The sequence below is a fragment of the Camelus dromedarius genome, chromosome 12, assembly GCF_036321535.1.
Source record: "Camelus dromedarius isolate mCamDro1 chromosome 12, mCamDro1.pat, whole genome shotgun sequence".
Classification (NCBI taxonomy): Eukaryota; Metazoa; Chordata; class Mammalia; order Artiodactyla; family Camelidae; genus Camelus; species Camelus dromedarius.
Genome location: NC_087447.1, coordinates 41,433,649 through 41,453,985, shown reverse-complemented (window position 1 = coordinate 41,453,985; position 20,337 = coordinate 41,433,649). Strand labels below are relative to the sequence as shown.

General features: G+C 43.6%; 1 protein-coding gene across 8 annotated transcripts in view; it reads right to left on the bottom strand.

Moving 5' to 3' along the window:
- IRAG1 (inositol 1,4,5-triphosphate receptor associated 1) overlaps positions 1-20,337 on the bottom strand; it is a 149,007-nt gene that overhangs the window by 32,743 nt on the left and 95,927 nt on the right. For 6 of the 8 annotated variants that reach the window (XM_064492575.1, XM_010977142.3, XM_064492573.1 and 3 more), the window contains 5 exons: positions 20,153-20,205; positions 19,897-19,944; positions 18,066-18,683; positions 15,862-15,940; positions 1,300-1,423 (listed from right to left, as the gene is read on the bottom strand). In XM_064492575.1, coding sequence (XP_064348645.1) covers positions 1,300-1,423; positions 15,862-15,940; positions 18,066-18,683; positions 19,897-19,944; positions 20,153-20,205 — 922 coding nt within the window. The remainder of the gene's footprint in view (positions 1-1,299; positions 1,424-15,861; positions 15,941-18,065; positions 18,684-19,896; positions 19,945-20,152; positions 20,206-20,337) is intronic. The other 2 variants (XM_010977143.3, XM_064492574.1) reach the window with 1 other exon arrangement.

The following is a 20,337-nucleotide window of genomic DNA, read 5'->3' as shown; positions in this document are numbered from 1 at the left end:
TGAGAAGACAGAGCTGCTCAGTCTCCCTCTCCTGGGGAGGCTGGCAGAATTTAGTCAGCTAGAAGTATGCCCTAGTCATACTAAGTATCTTCAGCTTTGAGGAAAAAGAAGCCAATCACACTCTTGACCAGCCTTGCTCCTTGCAGATGGAAATGGACCGATGGAGGTTTGGGTACTTGTGATAGGCCCCTGGCACAGGTGGAAAGGCATTAGGTCTGGAACCAGTGACTCTGTCACTTACTAGCACGTTGCTTTGTCTCCCTGTTCCCTGGTTGAGGATAAAATAAAACCTGCCTTTTCTGCCTCACTGGGTTGTCACAGACACTGAAAGACACACAGCATGTAAATATGCTCTGTAACCTGCAGTGGTTTCCTGCCTCTGGACACGCACTGCCTGCCTCCCACGAGGTGAACCAGCCTGACCCCCGCCCTCCTCCAGCTGTGGATGCAGCCCGCTTCTGACTTATTTCTAGCACTTTTCCTAGAAAAGTGCTTTAGTCGCTAAGTTCCTGAGTACTGCCCTGGTCACTCTATGCTTTAGGTGATTACAGTGTAGAATTTGAACATAACACAGCCCCTGGCAAAACTTGTCTTCCTCTCAGAAGGAATTCTTACGTCTGCTTGCTCTTAAAGGTCGTTTCCTCCAAACAGTTGCTGAGCTAGGCGGGGGGCCTCACTTGCAGGTGCTCGCCCAATCCCTGCTGCTTGGTGGTGCCTCTCCTCTCTCCTTCATACTCCAAACACTTTCAATTCAACAATCTCAATTATCAAGGGCTGTCATGTGCTGACAGGGTCCCAGGTCCCTGCTCACATGCTGTCTTGTTAGCTAGGGCAGCTCCCTACCCATGACAGAGCACTTCCGGCCCCCGTGGTATAGGTGAGGAGGCCGAGGTTCAGGAAGCAAAGCCACTTTCCTCCCGTGTGTGGAAGAGCCTGCCAGGTTTTCCAAGCATCCTGCCTCGTGTGTTTCCAAATGTTCTACATCTCTATCTAAGCAGATATCTCACTTAGAATCTCCCAGTTGTAGGTAAACGGTGACGTGAGGTTGAAACCATTTCTCCTGGCCCAACACCCACCACCCTCTGCTGCCATGAGCCTCTGGGACCCTCATGCCCCCCTACGAATCCCACCTGCTCTTTGAGTTGGAACCACCTCCCCTGGCCCTTTATTATTCTTTTTGTTTTGGGTGCATCAGCCTTGTCTGGACTATTGGACTTTGACCCTACTGGGGTCAAAAACCAAGTCTGGTACTCCTGTGTTCAGAATCGAACACAGGGGCCACCCATGCCCTGATTTTACCTTCCAGGGAGAGACTTGTGGACCCGCAGTTTGCGCAGCAGCACGTCAGAAATATTGGGCATGACATCCAAGCCGCTCTTGGACTCTTCTTCCTCAGTAGCTGGGGAGAGTTCAGAAGGGGGCCCTGAAAAAATAAAGTGTTTAACTTATAAAATGTTTGTTTGAAATCACATTGTACTCTTGGCAACGTGCTTCAGTAGTAAGGAAGAGCTTTAATAATTATTAGAACCTAGTTATATGTCAGGGGCTTTATAATTGTTATTTTATCCTCACAATGACCCAATGAGCTAGAACTTGATCATCCTATTTTACAGGTGGGTAAACCAAGACTCAGCAAGGTTACCACTTGCTTAAGGTCACAGAACTAGTAAATGGCATAATCAGACTTCAGTTCTATTTGCTCCAAATTCTATGGTCTTCCTATCACTCTCCAGAGTATCTACCAGGCCCTTGTGTCTGGGGTCTGAGATTTTTACAGTTACCCACGATTCACCATCTTTCATGGGTTTTGACCCATGAGCACATTTCCAGAATTATAGTCCAGGCCAGAGATCAGGACTATGGCCAAGGCTGTGGTAGCCATTTAAATGGAGCTAAGATTGGGAGTCATGAGTTAGAATTAGAAACCTCACCAGGGGAGACCATGCAGAGAGAGGAGGAGGTATAGTTTGGCTCAAGGTAAAGAATGTTTAAATACTTTGAGCTTTCCAATTACAGAACGGCCCTCATGAGTTTCCTAGTACTCAAGGCATCCTGCAAAGTCTGGAGGGCCACCTGTGAGATGGGGCAGTCAGCGATCCTTCTTTGGATATGAGGTTGGATTGATGTTCTCTTAGCTACCTGCCACCTCCTGGGTTCTGTCCTGGCACTTACTGCTCTCTCACACTTCCACATGACAGACGGCAAACCTTGTGGCCTCACTCTACCTTTATGTACCCCCACTGCACCCAGCAGAGAGATAGTGAAGCAGTGGGCTCCTGAGGAATCTATATGATTGACTGAACCACACGAGGTCTAATAATCACTGGAAAGTCATAGCAGGGGCTTGTGCCTAGAAAAGTCCCCTAGGCTGAATCCCACCTCCCAAAAAGGGAACTAGTTAGGGCTTCCAGCCCTGCTAAAATTGCTGTCTTAAGAGTGATCCCAGAACTAGTGGATCTCAGAACTGGCCACCCTCCTCCTGAACTCAACCCAATTAACAACAACAACAACAACAACAACAACAACAACAACAACAACAAAGTTTTTAAACCATCCAAAAATATACTGGCTATTCTCTTGTACGGGAAAAGACAATAATCTTTAAAAGTAGTGGCCAGAGAAAGACAGAACTTCCTAGGAATAAATGTAGAGCTCCCACCTGTGATCACCCCACTTATTCCCTCAAAGGATCAGTACTGAGAGGAAGATGTCAGAGGAAAAGTTGGGACACATTTTTGTAGTCACTTTTTTGACTACAGAGCTAGAAAAGAACTGGACCGATGGGTGTGCAGGCAGCCTGCAGAGGCGGTTCAGAAAGTTTCTCTAGAGTAGGAAGGCCTCCGTTCCACCATGACAATACTCCAAGACAAAGCGCTGTCTGTGCTGCTATTTGCTTTTTGCCCTGAGGAGGAGCGGAGAGGAAAGGCAGAGTAATAGCCTGGTACTCTACCAGAGCTGATTATCTCTGATTTATAGAGGGATTTACCAGAAGGGGAGATGAAAGAGAAAATAAATAAAACAAGGCCCTTTGATGGAATGAGTGGCAAGAGACATATGGAAAGCCCCAAATGACACTGCCATCCCATCTCTACCCATGCTTCTGAAAAAGTGCAGAGTGGCCAACTCCTTGAATTTGTCTATCTTTTCCTTCCTCTATCTGGCAGGAGAATAGGACTGGCTGCTAGGAATAGCTGAATCAAGTCTGGAAAATAAATACCCCAGCAGGTTGCCCCTATAATTCTACCCTGAACTGGTGAAATAATCCATGCCCCACTACTGCCCACCCACAGAATAAGATATGCCCCCACTTTACTGTAATAAATTCAACTGTGAGACTGTGAACAAAGTTATAGAAAAGAAGCAGAAACCAATCCCACAGCCACCGCTACCCACAGCTCCACCTCAACTTCCCCTTTTCCCCACCACCCAAGCAGTAACAAAGCAGACACAGATACCCAGTCCTCGACTAAGCACTGCCAAGAGGGCAGAGATCTCAGTTAAGGTAGGAAAAAGTCAATGAGAATTCACCTACACAATGTATATAGGTCAAGAGAAAAATCCAGGTAGAAATATTCATACCAAAAAGGAATTAAATTGTATAGCACAGGGAAATAAATACAAGATCTTGTGGCAGTTCACAGCGAAAAAAAAAAAATGACAATGAATATATGTATGTTCATGTATAACTGAAAAATTGTGCCCTACACTGGAATTTGACACAACACTGTAAAATGACTATAACTCAATAAAAAAAATGTTTTAAAAAAAGAAATTAAATGAAAACAAATGGCCTGGCAACTACACTAAAATTGTGTAGTCAAAAGAGGAAGGAAAGAGGGGAGGAAGGTATAATGGAAAGAAGGAAATGTGCAGGAGACAGATGTCAGGATGGAAATAGAGATGCAAGAAACTCATCAAAAATGCATTTTTGTGCAAAATGTATACCACAAATGCATTGACTCAAGGAGAAGTCAGAACCTGAAAAAAATGAAAATAAGAATCTGAGGTGAGATGAAACGACCATACAAAACGGAAAATTACAATTTCAGGAAATAAACTGAAGACCAAAATAACAAAACTAAGCCCAAAATTCTAAAAACATAGAACTAACCAATATGTTGGAAATATGAAGGAATAAAAAATTAAACTAAATTAGTGGTGGAGACTGAGGTGAGCTCCAGGAAGGAAAGAAGGAAAGAACGATTGAAATATTTAGAGGTAGAAACATGGAACTGCAGTTGAGACACTGATGAAAAATTTATGGATTCTGGTGTCTCTGTAGTAAACAAAAGGAAGAAAATGTTCAAAGACACAGGAGAAGAAAAATTTTCCTCCACTGAGAGAAAAGCTGAACTTGCAAATTGAGAAAGCACACCATGTTAGGAAAAATACATATGTATCTTACTCTTTCTATGTTTGTATATGTATCTTATATAGATCTATATCTATACATGGATATAGAAATGCTTCTCCAACTATCCTCAAAGAAAGAGAAAGTCACCTACAAGGAAAAGTGAGGTTTGAGGGGGTACTGCAAATCAGCTGGCCTCAGACTTCTCTACAACTTTGAATACAGTGTAGCATCTACAAAGCTTTGAGGAAAAGAGTGATCCAGGATTTATAACCATCCAAGCTGTCCTTCAGGAATAAAAACAACATTTTCAAACATGCCAGAATTTAGGGAACATGCACCTCTAAGCCCTTCTGGGAAAACTACTGAATAATGAAATCCAGCTAAACATGACGTAAATCAAAATTACCAACTTGGGAATGGTGAGCCACAGTAAAGAGACTGGTGGTGAGCATTAAATTCTTTTACTTATAGGTTTAAGGCTAAATAACAATGAAAATTATGGTTACAGAATGGAATGTCAATGTTACAACCTTGAGAATATGAAAAGAATTATGATCTGTATATGTAGAGGTGGAAAGGTTGGGAAGAAATACTGCCATTCTCATCTTTCCCTGCAGGAAGTGAATATTCCAAACTTGACACGTGTAATATAAAAAAAGTACCTTAATGACTCCAAACACTTAATGTATTTCAAAATATGTATTTTGACAGTTTTAAAGGTTCCGGTCAAGATGGAGGTGTAGTATGACCACGAGCTCATCTCTCCTCACAACTATAACAAAACCACGACTGACTACTAAACAACCATTTAAAAAAAAAAACAAAAAACTGGAACCTAGCAAAAAAGATCCTCTTCAACTGGAAACAGAAAGAGTGTACCTCAGCAGGACAGCAGAGAGGCATGCTTGTGATATATTCAGGCCCCATATTCCTCGGGTGGGCGACCCACAAGCTGAAGAATAATTAAGTTGCAGAGGCTCTCCCACAGGAGAGTTCTGAGCCCCATGTCAGATTCCCCAGCCTGTGGTTCCAGCATTGGGAGAAGACCCCAGAACATCTGGCTTTGAAGGCCATCAGGGCTTAACTCCAGAGCTCCATGGGACTGGGGGAAAAAGAGATTTCACTCTTTTCGGAAGTGCACACAGAATTTTGTGCATGCTGGGACCAAGGGCAGAGGCAGCGACTTCATAGGAATCTGGGCCAGACCTGCCTGCTGGTTTTGGAAAGTCTCCTGGGGAGGTAGGGGGCAGTTGTGGCTCACCCTGGGGACATAAAAGCTGGTGGCGGACATTCGAGAAGTGTTCATCTACTTGAAATTTTCTAGAGGCTGACATCTTGCTTGGATCATTAGCTCCAAGACCTAGCCCCACCCAACAGCCTGTAGGCTTAAGTGTTGGGAAGCCTCAAGACAAATAACACACTGGGTGGAAACACAGCCTTCATCCATCAGCCGGCTTCACAGAGTCCATAGCTGCCTCCAGGCATGCCCCTAGGCATGGCCCTACCCACCAGAGGGCCATGACCAAACTCCACCCAGCAGTGGGCAGGCACTCCTCCTGCCAGAAAACCTGCATAAGCCTCTAGTCCAGACTCACCCACCAAGGGGGCAGATACCAGCAATAAGAAAACAATAATCCCAAAGCTTGTGGAAAGAATCCACAAACACAGGTCAGACTCTACCCTGGGACCAGCTGGACTCTGGCCCTTGGGTTACAAGAGAGAAGTGTACTGCTGGGATGCACAGGACATCTCCCACTGAGGGCCCTTCTCCAAGGTTGAGAAACATAACTAACCCACCTGAAAACACAAATAGAAAGTTAGACAATATGAGGCAGCAGCAGAATATCTTCCAGGCCAAGGCACAAGATATAATCCCAGAAGAGGAAATAAAAGATGAGGAGATAGGCAACCTATCTGAGAAAGAGTTTAGAGTAATGATGGTGAAGATGTTCAGAGAATTCAGGAAGAGTACAGATACACAGAGGGAAGTTTTTAGCAAATAATTACAAAATACAAAGAGTGTCCAGAGTTGAAGAATACAATGACTGAAATGGATAACAGACTAGAAGGAACCAAAGACAGAAGAATGGATCAGTGAACTAGAAGACAGATTAGTGGAAATCACTATTGCAGAACAATAAAAAGAAAAGAGAATAAAAAGAAATTAGGATAGCTTAAGAGAAATCTGGGACAATATGAAGCATCCTAATATTCACATTATAGGGGTCCCAGAAAGAAAAGAGAGAAAGGACCTGAGAAAATATTCAAAGAGATAATAGCCAAAAAATTCTCTAACTTAGGAAAGGAAACAGTCACCCAAGTCCAGGAAGCACAGAGAGTTCCACACAGGATTAACCCAAAGAGGAACATACTGTGGCACATAGTAATCAAATTGACAAAAATTAAGGATAAGGAGAAAATATTAAAATCAGCAAGAGAAAAACAATAATTAACATACAAGGGAGTTCTCATAAAGTTATCAGCTGACTTTTCAGCAGACACTCTACAGGCCAGAAGGAAGTGGCATGATATATTTAAAGTTGTAAAAGAGAAAAACTTATAACCATGAATACTCTATCCAGCAAGGCGTTTGTTCAGATTTGACGGAGAAATCAAAAGCTTCACAGATAAACAAAAGCTAAAAGAATTCAGCACCACCAAACTGGCTTTACAACAAATGTTAAAGGAACTTCTCTAGTTATCAAATTGCAAGAGAACAAAAAGAAGAAAGAAAGAAAAAAAGATCTACAAAACAAACCCAAAACAATGAATAAAATGGCAATAAGAACATTCATATTGATAATTACCTTAAATGTAAATGGATTAAATGCTCCAACCAAAAGACACAGACTGGATAAATGGATACAAAAACAAGACCCATATATATGCTGCCTACAAGAGACCCACTTCAGAGATAGAGACAGATGCAAACTGAAAGTGAATGGATGGAAAAAAATATTCCATGCAAATGGAAACCAAAAGAGAGCTGGAGTAGCAATACTTATATTAGACAAAATAGATTTTAAAATACAGACTGTTACAAGAAATGAAGAAGGACACTACAGAATGCTCAAGGGATCAATCCAAAAAGATAGCAATTGTAAATATATATGCACCCAACATAGGAGAACCTCAATATATAAGGCAATTGCTAACAGACATAAAAAAAGAAGTCAACAATAACACAATAATAGTGGAGGACCTAACACCCCACTTACATCAATGGACAGATCATCCAGACAGAAAATCAATAAGGAAATACAGGCCCTAAGTGACACATTAGGCAGATGGACTTCATTGATATTTAGAGCATTCCATCCAAAAGCAACAGAATACATATTCTTCTCAAGTGCACAAGGAACATTCTCCAGAATTGACCACATGTTGGCCCACAAAGCAAGCCCCAGTAAATTTAAGAAAACTGAAATTGTACCAAGCATCTTTTTTAATCACAATGCTATGAGGTTAGAAATCAATTACAAGAAAAAAACTACAAAAACTGCAAACACTTGGAGGCTAAATAATATGCTACTAAACAACCAATGGATCACTGAAGAAATAAAGGGAAAATCAAAAAACACTTTGAGACAAATGAAAATACAATGAGCCAAAACCTCTGGGATGCAGCAAAAGCAGTTCTAAGGAGGAAGTTTATAGCAATACAAGCCTACTAGAGGAAACAAGAAAAATCTCGAATAAGTAACCTAACCTTACACCTAAAGCAGCTAGAAAAAGAAGAACCAACAAAACCAAAAGTTAGTAGAAGAAAAGAAATCATAAAGATCAGAGCAGAAATAAATGCAATAGAGACTAAAAAAAAAAAAATCAACAAAACTAAAAGCTGGTTCTTTGAAAAGATAAACAAAATTGATAAACCTTTAGTCAGACTCATCAAGAAAAAAAAGGGAGATGGCCCAAATTAATAAAATCAGAAATGAAAAAGAAGACGCAACTGACACCACAGGAATACAAGGGATCGTAAGAGGCTACTATGAGCAACCATATGCCAACAAAAAGGACAACCTAGAAGAAATGGACAATTTTTTAGAAAGGTACAATTTGCCAACATTGAATCAGAAAGAAACAGAAAATATGAATAGATCAATGACCAGTACTGAAATCAAATCAGTAATTTAAAAATTCCCAGAAAACAAAAGTCCAGGACCAGATGGCTTTTCAGGTGAATTCCACCAAACATTTAGAGAAGAGTTAACACTTATCCTTCTGAAACCATTCCAAAAAATTGCAGAGGAAGGAACACTTCCAAACTCATTCTACCAGGCCATTATCACCCTCATACCAAAACAAGACAAAGATAACAACAACAAAAAAAAATTATAGGCCAATGTCACTTATGAATATAGATGCAAAAATACTCAACAAAATACTAGCAAATTGATTCCAACAATGCATTGAGAGGATCATACACTATGATCAAGTGGATTGTAAGGATTTTTCAATATATGCAAATCAATCAATGTGATACACCACATTAACAAACTGAAGAATACAAACCATATGATCATCTCAATAGATGCAGAAAAAGCTTTTGATAAAATTCAGCATTGATTTATGATGAAAACTCTCCAGAAAATGGGCATAGATGGAACATACCTCAACATTATAAAGGCCATATATGAGAAACCCACAGCTAACATCATACTTAATGGGGAAAAGCTGAAAGCATTTCCTCTAAGATCAGGAACAAGACAAGGATGCCCACTCTCACCACTTATTCAACATAGTTTTGGAAGTCCTAGCCATCACAATAAGAGAAGAAAAAGAAATAAAAGGAATCCAAATCAGAAAAGAAGTAAAACTGTCACTGTTCATGGAGGACATGATACTATACATAGAAAACCCTAAAGAAGTGACCAGAAAACTACTAGAGCTCATCAATGAATTTGGTAAAGTTGCAGGATACAAAATTAATATACAGAAATCAGTTGCATTTCTATATACTAACAATGAAATAGTGGAAAAAAGAAATTAAGTAAATAATCCCATTTACCATCACACCAGAAAGAACAAAACACCTAGGAATAAACTTATCCAAAGAGGCAAAGGACCTGTACTCTGAAGACTATGAGACACCGATAAAAAAAATTGAAGATGATATAAACAGATGCAAAGATATACTGTGTTCTTGGATTGGAATAATCAATACTGTTAAAATGGCCATACTACCCAAGGCAATATACAGATTCAATGCAATCCCTATCAAATTACCAATGACGTTCTTCATGGAGCTGGAATAAAAAAATGTTAAAATTTGTATGGAAACACAAAAAACCCCAAATAGCTAAATAGTCTTGAAAAAAGGAAAACAGAGCCAAGGGAATCATGCTCCCTGACTTCAGACTATACTACAAAGCTACAGTAATCAAATCAGTATGGTATTGGCACAAAAACAGACACATAGATCAAGGGAACAGGATAGAAAGTCCAGAAATAAACCTACGCACTTATGCTCAATTAATCTATGACAAAGAAGGCAAAAATATACAACGGAGAAGAGACAGTCTCTTCAATAAGTGGTTCTGGGAAAACTAGACAGCTACCTGTAAAGGACTGAAATTAGAACATTCTCTAACACCATACACGAAAATAAACTCAAAATGGATTAAAGACCTAAATGGAAGACTAGATACTATAAAATTCCTAGAGGAAAATATAGGCAGAACACTCTTTGACATAAATCACAGCAATATTTTTTTTTGTACCAGCTCATACAGTAATGGAAATAAAAGCAAAAATAAACAAATGGAATCTAATTAATCTTAAAAGCTTTTACACAGCTAAAGATATCATCAAGAAAACAAAAAGACAACCTACAGAATGGGAGAAAATATTTGCAAATGATGTGACTGACAAGGGACTAATTTCCAAAATATATAAACAGCTCATACACCTATCAAAAAAACAAGCAATCCAATCAAAAAATGGGCAGAAGACCTAAACAGATATTTCTTCAAAGAAGACATCCAGATGGCCAACAAGCACATGAAATGATGTTCAACATCACTAATTGTTAGAGAAATGAAAATCAAAACTACAATGAGATATCACCTTACATCAGTCAGAATGGCCATCATTAAAAAGTCCACAAATAATAAATGCTGGAGAGGGTGTGTAGAAAAAGGAATCCTCATACACTGCTGGTGGGAATATAAATTGGTGTAGCCACTATGGAGGACAGTATGGAGATTCCTCAAAAAACTAAAAATAGATTTACCGTATGATCCAGCAATCCCACTCCTGGGCCTATATCTGGAGGAAAACATAATTTGAAAAGACACATGTACCCCAATGTTCATAGCAGCACCATTTACAATAGCCAAGATGTGGAAACAACCCAAATGTCCATAGACAAATGACTGAGTAAAGAAGATGTGGGGTGTGTGTGTGCGTGTATACCACCCCCACACACACAATGGAGTACTACTCAGCCATAAAAAAGAATAAAATAATGCCATTTGCAGCAACATGGATGGACCTGGAAATTGTCATTCTAAGTGAAATAAGTCAGAAAGAGAAATAAAAATATCATATGATATCGTTTGTATGTGGATTAAAAAAAAAGACACAAGTGAGCTTATCTACAAAACAGAAACAGACTCACAGACATAAAGAACAAACTTATGGTTACCAGGGCATAAAGATGGTGGGAAGGAATAAGTTGGGAATTCGAAATTTGCACCTCTTGGGGAGTGACAGAAATGTTAACTACCTTGATTGTCGTGGTGGTTTCATTGGTGTATACATCTATCAAAACTCATCAAATTGTGTAGTTTAGTGAATAGGAATCAAACTGTAATAAAGGTGTTAAAAAAGTTTTAAAAACTGGTCTTTTTGGAGGAAGCAATTACCAAAATTTAACAAGTCCTACAGTTTCACTTCATTTTAATTCAAGTTCAATTAAATTTTAATGCTTTTTACTAAAAAAAAAAAAACTACATCAAGCAATTTAGCATAATCTCTCTCCTCCTCCCTCCCTTCCCCTCCCTCCTGTATTTGTAGGGAAGGGGGTGTATGGTGTAAGTGATTTTTACTTTCTTCTTTGTATTTCTCACTATTATTTGATTAGTTTTGCTAATGGACATGAGCTATTTTTAATAAAAACAGTAAAATTACTTGTAAAATATCTGCTTATCCTAGCTTATTTCAATGAAAGCATTTGTTTTCAGCAATCTCCAGGATTTGGAAAAGTAACCTATGGGACTTCTGGTTAAAGATGTTCTGAGGCCCAGGATGACCCCTCAAAAGGTCAAAGTTATTTGACCTGGGGATAAACTTTCTCCAGATCTGTTTTCTCAAGGAGGCCTTTTCCCTACCTGAGATTTGAGGGCTCTGAGCACAGACTAGGGGTGTCTGGAAGGACTGCCTCAGCCCACACCTCTCTCAACATCCAGGTCCAGATATCCAACCACTTCCTAGACCTTGTCCCCTGGAGCAGGATAATAAAAACCATTTCAACAACCACCATTTATCAAACATCAACTTGCATTAGAGTCACTTTCTCATTTGTTCCTTAGAACAGCCTTGCAGAGTAAATATGGCTAAGCTCATTTTCTAGGGAAACTGCAAACTAGGAAACTGAAGCTCAGTGAAGTAGATGCTCCAGGATCCCAGCTAGACAATGGGAGAGCAAGGATGTAAATCCAGTTCTGTTGGACTGGCATCCAAGCTGCTCCCACGGGCATTCAACTGTCCAAACCCAAACCTGTTGTCTTCCTTCTCAAGGGATCTGCTTCCCCGGGGCTCCCCATCCTAAGTAATGGCACCATCACTCCCCTGACCATGCGGACACACACTTGTTGGTCCTTCCAGTCTCCCCCTACCCCACCCCATCCCCTCACCAAGTCCTGCCAAGGTGATCTCCAATGGCTCTCGAATCTGTCCTCCCCATCTCCCCTCCTGTCCTTCTCAGTCTACAGTCCCATCACCTCCCACCAGGCTGTTTTCATCCTCTCTTACCTAGTCTCCCTGCCTCTAGCCTGTCTTGTTTCAGGCCAGCTTTCATAGTCTGTCCAGAAGAATTATTCTCAGACTCCATTTTGATTCTGTTGCTTCCTTACCTACAGGCTTCTCTGGCTTTGCAAGTGGTCCTGAATGAAGTTCAAACTCATTCATTGGTCCTCAAACCCTTTACCTTCTCTGATTCCCACCCACATTCCACCCTCACTGCCCATCTCTCTGGATCACAAGACTCACACTTGGTTCACATGAAATTCCTTCAGTTCCTGGAGCATGCCAAGTGTTAGAAGATGCCTGGGTGCCTCTGCTCCTGTGGTTTCCTCTGCCTGAGGTGCCCTTCTCTTCCTCAGCTCAGAGCTGCTTCTCCTGGAATCCTGCCTGGACTCACTCACCCTTATTTCCTCTGTGTTTCTAGGTATTTTTATGTTCTTAAAGTCTTAACACCATGTATGGTAGTGACATTGTCTACTCTTGTATCTCCTCTCCTACAAGGTGAGGGTGACCTCATTCATTTATTCAATATTTATTGAGTGCTTACTATAATCCAGGCAATGAGCATAGAGCTAGTCATATAAGGCTGAGCAAAATGTTATGTGTCACTGTCTTCTGGGAGCTTGTTATCTAGGGGGGCAGAGATTAGTTAGAGGAATACCCAAACTTTCATGCTGTGATGGATTTTATAAGGGAGAAGCATCTGGAGGTGCTGGAAAAGTATTCCCTAGGAAAGTGACATTCAAGCAGGTATTTAGAGACTGAACGGGAATTCACTTGGCAAAGAGGAAGAAAGGAGGAACAGTTCAGGTAGAGGGTACAGCATGTGCCAAGCCTGAGAAGGAGGAGGAATGAGTTGCTGATGGAAGGCCAAGATGTTGAGAGGGAGGAGGAGAATGATCTTGAAAGATGCTGGGGAGGTGAGCACAGTTAACCACACAGGGCCTTGTGAGTCCTACGAAATATTCTAGTGCTCATCCTAAGAGCAGAATGAAGCCTCTGAAGATGCTGAACCACATTTGCATTTCAGGAATTCCTCTGGCGGCATGTGAACAGTGGATTGAACTGGGTGAGGAGGTCAGGAGAGCAGGCAGAGGGACAAACAACATGCCTGAATGAGAACTAAATATCTGCAAACTAAATAACTGAAAAATCTATGAACTGTCAAATGAACAAAACTAGGACAGTTCTTCTGAATCCAGCATGCAGCTTTAGAGCAGTCATAATCAAAAGATACAAAATGCACTTAAAGAATATGTAGGTGAGAGGCAAAATTGGAAAAGACCCAGAATCCTTGAATCTTAGGTTAAAGTTAAGCACCTTCTGAAGTCACCTAGTCCAACAGGGAACAGAGGCTCATAGAAGCTGAGGAATGCATCAAAGGCTCCGTTAACTGGTGAACTCACATCTCCTGAATTCTTATGCAGCTGTGCTTTCTATCAATTTGCCTGAATCTTTGTATCTAGAATATAATGAATATTCTGAAAAAAAAAAGAGCAATGAAGGAGAAATAACCCACTGCACACTAGAACATATTATAAGGCAGCAGCAATTAAAATGGTACAGTACTGATCAGAGTAAAACAGTCAGGGGCCCAGAACCAGTCTCTGGTATACATAAAAAAAAAGGATGTCATGTACGACTGACTAAGCCACAATGTAACAAGAAGGATAAACACTACTAAAATATTATTGAGATAATAGTATCTTAAATCTTCAAATACCTGTATCTTAAAACAAATTTCAGAGGTGTTAGCAAAATAAATATAAATAAATCAAACCATAGATAAACTGGTAGAAAATAGATTTGCTATCCCAATTAAGGAGAGGTAATATTTTTATAATCATTTAAATAATAGAAGACCTCTCAAAGCAAACGATAGACAAAAATTACTGTATAAAAACTTTACAACTTCACTAAAAGTAACATAAAACATGTTAAAATGCAAAAAAAGAAAAAGTATTGAGAAAAATATAGCCAAAGAAGGGTTAATATCTATAGCACCTACGTGTAGTAGCAACAACAACAAAAAAACCAAGACCCAAATGGGCACATGAGTAAAGAAATGTATAGTTAATTCACCCAATAAGATAAAAAGAACATTTAAAAATTTCAAGTTTGGGCAAATTAACTGAAGCAATAATGAAGCGGCATTTCACACGAACACTACTAATAATACATTGTAAGTGCTGTTAGTTTGGATTATCTTTTTCTCATTACATTCTAGTCAATAAGGAGCGAAGTGTAGTGCAGGTAGTGCTTAGGAGGGAGACCCCCCTCACTGGGTCTACAGGGAGCATCACCCACTGGAGGCAATTTGGTAAATTCCTACACTTTTACCCAGTGACTCTCAAGCCTGAGAATTTATCCCAAGGGAGTAACTAAAAGGAAGAAATAAAAAAAACTACAAGTCCAAAGTTGTTTATAGGAGGGTTGTTAATCACACATACAAGAACTGTAAACATCTGAAATACCCAACAATAGACACATTCATACAAAAGGAAACTATGCCCCCACTAACTGATAAACATGTGGACGAGTCGAAGTATACGGAATTAGTCACGAAGTAAGTATTTTAAAACTAGAAACAGGAAGTTGTATCTATACCACCAAACCAATTGTGAACAAAATGTAAATAAGAGTAAACACTGGAAAGAATAAAAATTGTTGCTTTTTCAGAATTTATGGGCTTGTGGGTAAAATTTTAAGATAAATCTTTTCCTTGGGTTTTAAATCTGATTTAATAAACAGAAATTAAAAGTAGAGAAGTATATCATATTTTTTCCAAAGATCTCATCTAAAGATTATTCTTTTTTTAAATTAGTGCTTTAAAAAATTATTGGAAATTTTCCTTCTGAGATTCCTCTTGTCAATGCTGAACAGGTAGAGTTAGTCACTGTATCTCAGACCACGGGCCTCTAACATGGTTGGTGGCACCCGGGACAGGGCTTCATGACAGTCCTCAAGCAGAAGGCTTCTGTACTGAGACTGACCCCGGCGAGCGTGAGCCATCAGGAGAGGTGAGTCAGGAGAAGGGGCTGGGAGGGAAGGGAGCGGGGAGACCCCAAGTCTTAACTTTCTAAAGACTAGTCTGGCAAGTGGGTGGGTGGGGCCTTGCAGTCACCAGGATGGAAGGGCTGCGGTCTGGACTTTGTTGTGACAGCAGATTAGAAAGCAAGAGATGACTCAGATGTCTCAAAAAGAGGAACTGTTCCTGGGTGTGCAAGGAAAAGGAAAAGGAAGTGTCCAAAATTCAGGCCTGGGTCACCTTTCCAGACCCACAAGGCTCAGGGAGCGGGGCTGGTAGGAAGGAGACAAGTTAAGAGGTTCTCCGAGTGGGCAGGAAACACCATCTGATTCATTCATTCATCCATCTGCAAATATTTACTGAGGGCCTGCTCTACGTCCGGCCCATGCTCGCCATCGGGACGGACAGAGGCTCTGACAGGAAGTCCAGTGTTTACATGTTCACCTTCTTTGATCTGGAGAAAACGAATCCAGCCCCGGCCTGGGGAAAGCATCTCCCCGACCTCACCTACCTTTTTCCTGCTCAGCTGCTTCACTGAGTTCTGGAAGCTTGAGCCCCACTAAGTTCTGGTTTCTTATCAGGATGTGCTCCTTTTGAGGAAAAGAAAGACAACATTTCAGACAATGTCCTCAGACTGGACTCTTCTCTTGGTTCTGTCTGTGGCTCTTTGACCACTCAGTCTCATGGGGGAGACATTAGGGGCATGGACAGTCACGACATCTGAGGGGCACCAGGAAGACCACTCCTCTCCCGGCCCATAAAGGTGCAGAAAACCTCACCATTGGCACTCATCCCTTGGGTCAGGAATTGTCCTTGGCATTGCTGGCTTTTCAAAAAAAAAAAAAAAACCTGTGGGCCTCAGGGCAAGGGAGCTGCCAGCTTCTCCGTGGCTGAGGGCTGGGGGACAAACAGAAGCAGAGCCTAGGGCTCTGGGGATAGGAGGGTCCCCTGGGTGTATATCGAGCTGCCAAAGATGGAAACTGTCCTGTGATCTCATGGCTGTGCTCTGAATTGGCTGCAGTCTCCTGCCTTGTTGTTCTGGGCAGTGAGTGCCCACTTCCAGGACTTCTGACCTCCCCTGGCCCCGGGTCCTCAGTGGCCTGTAATGGCCCCTCTTGAGTTTTTAAACTCTCCAGGAGAATGTGGCCTGCAGACTGCCACCCCGAGGCAGCAGGCCAGCAGCTACTCCTGCCTGGGGCCTCAGCTAGCAGAGCTGGGGAGAGACAGATGGGATGCTGACTGCAGGGATGTGGCACAGGTAGTCTCACAGCTGTGAGCCCAAGACCAGAGCCCCCAAGTGGAAATGCTAGACAGAGCTCCTTGGCCCTGTGACTTGTGCTCCTAAGGAGATTTTCAGTATCTCTGCAGCAGAGGCCACTTGAATGGTTTGCTGTCTGGATAAAGGAGGAAAGGAAGGGGCCAGCAGAGGGTGCCCCGGCCCAAGTGGAAGTCACAGGCCAGAGGCCCACAGCCAAGCAGCTCTCAGCACCCTGGCTGGGGATGGGGGTGTCTGCTGATAGGGCAGTGGTTAGTGTGATGGGGTCTCCAGGTTCTCTGTGGTTTCTTCGCTACAGAGAGAAATTTGCAGAGGTATGGTGATGGCCTATTGCCTGGGCCTGGCCTCTGACGCCCAGAGAACCATGAAGGCAAGTGCCTACCTAGCCCCCTTGGCATCATCTTCCCCAGAGGTCTAGGACTGTGGCCCACCAGAGGCAGCCCTTCCAGGCCTGTGCTGACCCACTAGTTAATGCGGTCTTCCTGGACCGGTGGGCTTTTCTGTGTAAAATGTCATTCACCTCAGCAGCCAGGCCCCAGCTCCCTCAGAGTCTCCAACTCAGAGCATCATGGAAGGTTTCTGAATGGAACTGTGGCCAGTGTTGGAATGTGTCCCTGCTAGTGTGTGACCCCCTCACTTGTGCCACTGTGCCTCTTTCCCTTCCCATCTCCCACCCCCTCTGTAGGGGAACCAGGAGAACGCTGGCCAACTCTAGCTGTGGGAGCACCAGGCCCTATCCTGTGGAGTCTGGCTGCCTTGGCCCATGGCCTGGGTTGGCCCCTGGAGAACTGGGGCTTGGATAAGGATTTCTTTGTCCTGTTAACCTCTTCTCTTCTTCACATCCTGGGCTCTCTTCCCTCCATTTCTGGATCCCCCAGTCATTCCCTATATAGGGTGCCAGCCCCATGAGAGACCACTGTGCCTGGTTAGGTGGCCCATGACAGCTGGGGACATGATGGCCATCATTATGCTTGGATGGATTTGAGGCCCTTGGTTAATAGGCATCAGGGAAGAAAGCTTGGGGCATGACAGGGGAAAAGCTATTCTATCCTTGCCCCGTCCTAGGCATGATAAGGTGCTCAATCAAAGGCTTCTTGCTCAGAGCCACCAGCTCTGGCTGGAAGGGGAAAACAGCCCAGGACTGAGGGCCCATCTGCCCCTCCATACACCCACCTTCTCCTTGAAATATGGCGCTGTGTGGCAGCTACATCCCAGCTGACTACACTCAAGTAAGCAGTGTGAAAGCACGCAAAGACAATGTTTATGATGAACATGCTGCCCTGCGGGCCGGGTTTATCAGGGTGGGGACGTTCAGGGCCCCCACAAGGCCCACATCAGGACCTGCCCCAGGACCCAGCTCAGCCCAGAGGTCTTCAGCCCTGGGGGCAGAGTTGGAGGACCTAGATGCACATCCGTCCAGGGGTTCCCCAGGAACCTACCTCACGGAGCTTGGTCAATTTCTGCATCCGCACAGGCTGCACTTGTATCTGAAAGTCTTTGAGTCCAGACGCCTTGGCCATCTTGCTGCCCACTTTGCCTGAAAAATGCTTCTCTTCCTCTGCCAGTGGTAGCTTGGCAAGCACTTTCTGGAGATGGGGGCCAGGTTCCTCGGGGCCACTGTCCCAGGAGACCCCCCGCAGCAGGGGTGGCCGGGATGCAGGGGGCCACAGCTCAGCTTTGGAGCCAACCTTGGACCCTGTGGGCTCTACAACTGTACCTTTTCCCTGGGGGGCCTGGGAAGCTGCCCCTCCAGATCCCTGGGCTGGACTTCTGGGCAGAGGGTTGCCTTCCCTGGCTGTCTTCAGAAGTGGCTTCCCCAGCTCACTCTCCACAGGGCCAGGCTGGGGGGTGTTCAGGGCCATTTTCCCACCACTGCCTGTGCCAGGAGCTGGGCCCTTGGGTACGGCTTCCGGGCACTGGAGGGGATCGAAGTTTTCCTTTTGTTCTATCGCGATCTCTTTGGACTTCTCAACTGTAGGAGAGCGGGGAGTCAGCCGGCCCTGAGACACTTTCCTCTGGTCATTCTGCTTCCGGTCAGCTAACCCTTTGAGGACATTCTGAAAGAGACAAGGTAGAGCTGGGAGGCAGGTTGCAGAGGAGCTAGGTGTGGGACTTCTGTCCTCTGGACCCTGCTAAGGGGTGTGTGTGTGTGTGTGTGTGTGTGTGTGTGTGTGTGTGTGTGTGTAGTGTGTGTGTAGTGTGTGTGGAGGTGGTGGAGGAGTGTGGGCTAGGTGGAAGGGGAAGACTTCTCAGTCAAGTCTGAGCCAATAAAGGGGACCTACAGACAAGCTTGAGGTTTGTAAAGCAGGACAAGAGGACCTGTTATTCAAAACCTGCCAAGAACTTCCCAAGGGCTAGGAGCTGCCGAGAACAGTAGAATAGAGGGCAGCTTGGGGGCAGTCACAAGTTTTGATGTTGACTCAGTTGCCCCAGATTTTAGTCCTGGCTCTGCCTCATAAGGCCCTTAACTCTTAGGAACTCAGATTTCCCATCAGGTTTGTGAACCCTCTGAAATTATATGCAAATGTATCTGTGTGTTTATGCACTGTATGTATTTCTCTGGGAGGAGAATATATGGCTTTCAACAATTTCTCAGAGACTTCCACATTCCAAAAGAAGCTGACCAAGGTGATTCTTGCAAAGCTGATGTCTTACGGCTCAGAAGTTCTAAGATTCTGCAGTCTCCTTTCATTTCTCAAGGGAAACCAGCTTTGTGAGGAGCAGGTGGGTCTCTCTGGGTATTCGTGTGGCTGCCTTGCGCGTGTGCTGAAGCTCTCCCAGACAACTGTATCCCAGACCTAGACCTATATTAGATTATGCTCTATGCTGCCGTTGACACCACCTTGACTCTGAGCAGGCATACGGCTCTTCTATCGCTCATCAGCAAAGGTGAGGTTTTCCAGGCTGCCCCCAGGAAGAGTCCCAGTCATGGGCTGGAGCTTTCCTGAAATTTTCACGAGAAGTGACAGGAGCAGCAGTCTTGCCTGGCTGCTGCTGGACCCAGCAGTCCCCTGGTCTCTGGCAGCAGCCTGACTAGGGAGGTAGGGCTATGGGCAGGACCACCATGGAGGTCATCCCCATGACTCCCACCTCCTCACCCCTCCACCTCAGACTCCTAGTCACGAGAGGGCAGAGGAACCTTCCAGCTTCCTCAGCCTCGACCCTCCACTCATGCACACCCACTTGCAGGCTGGCCTAAACCCAGCAGAGGCTTCTGGAACACCATGTCTCCCATACCCATCATCCAAATTGGGTAGAGCTCAAACTCACAGGCTTGCCAAGTTGAGGTGAAGAGACTTCGGCCTCATCCCCTTTCTGCTGGAGAAAGTAAACACGAGTCAGTCAACAATATGAAGAGACCATATGTCCTTTTGAAATACCCTCAAGGAGGCCCCTACAGTGGAGTCAATGTCTTTCCCACCCAGCCCCCTCACCTCCAGTGGATCATGGAGGACCTCTTGGATGTTAAGGGATAAGAGGAGAGACTAGCTGGTGCAGAAACCCCAAACAGGGTCCCCGTTATTACCTGTGGTGTTGCTCCAGGCAGAGGGGACTGTGGGCTACTGCACGCATCCAAACCTAAAATGGTCCAGGCACTGGTGAGTGATGCCCAGTCCCCCAGATCCTCAGCTGTCAACAGCTGCAGCAAAAATACATCTACCTCTCCAGAATGTTCTCCTTAGGTCCCTCAGGCCTCAGAGCTAGTAACGC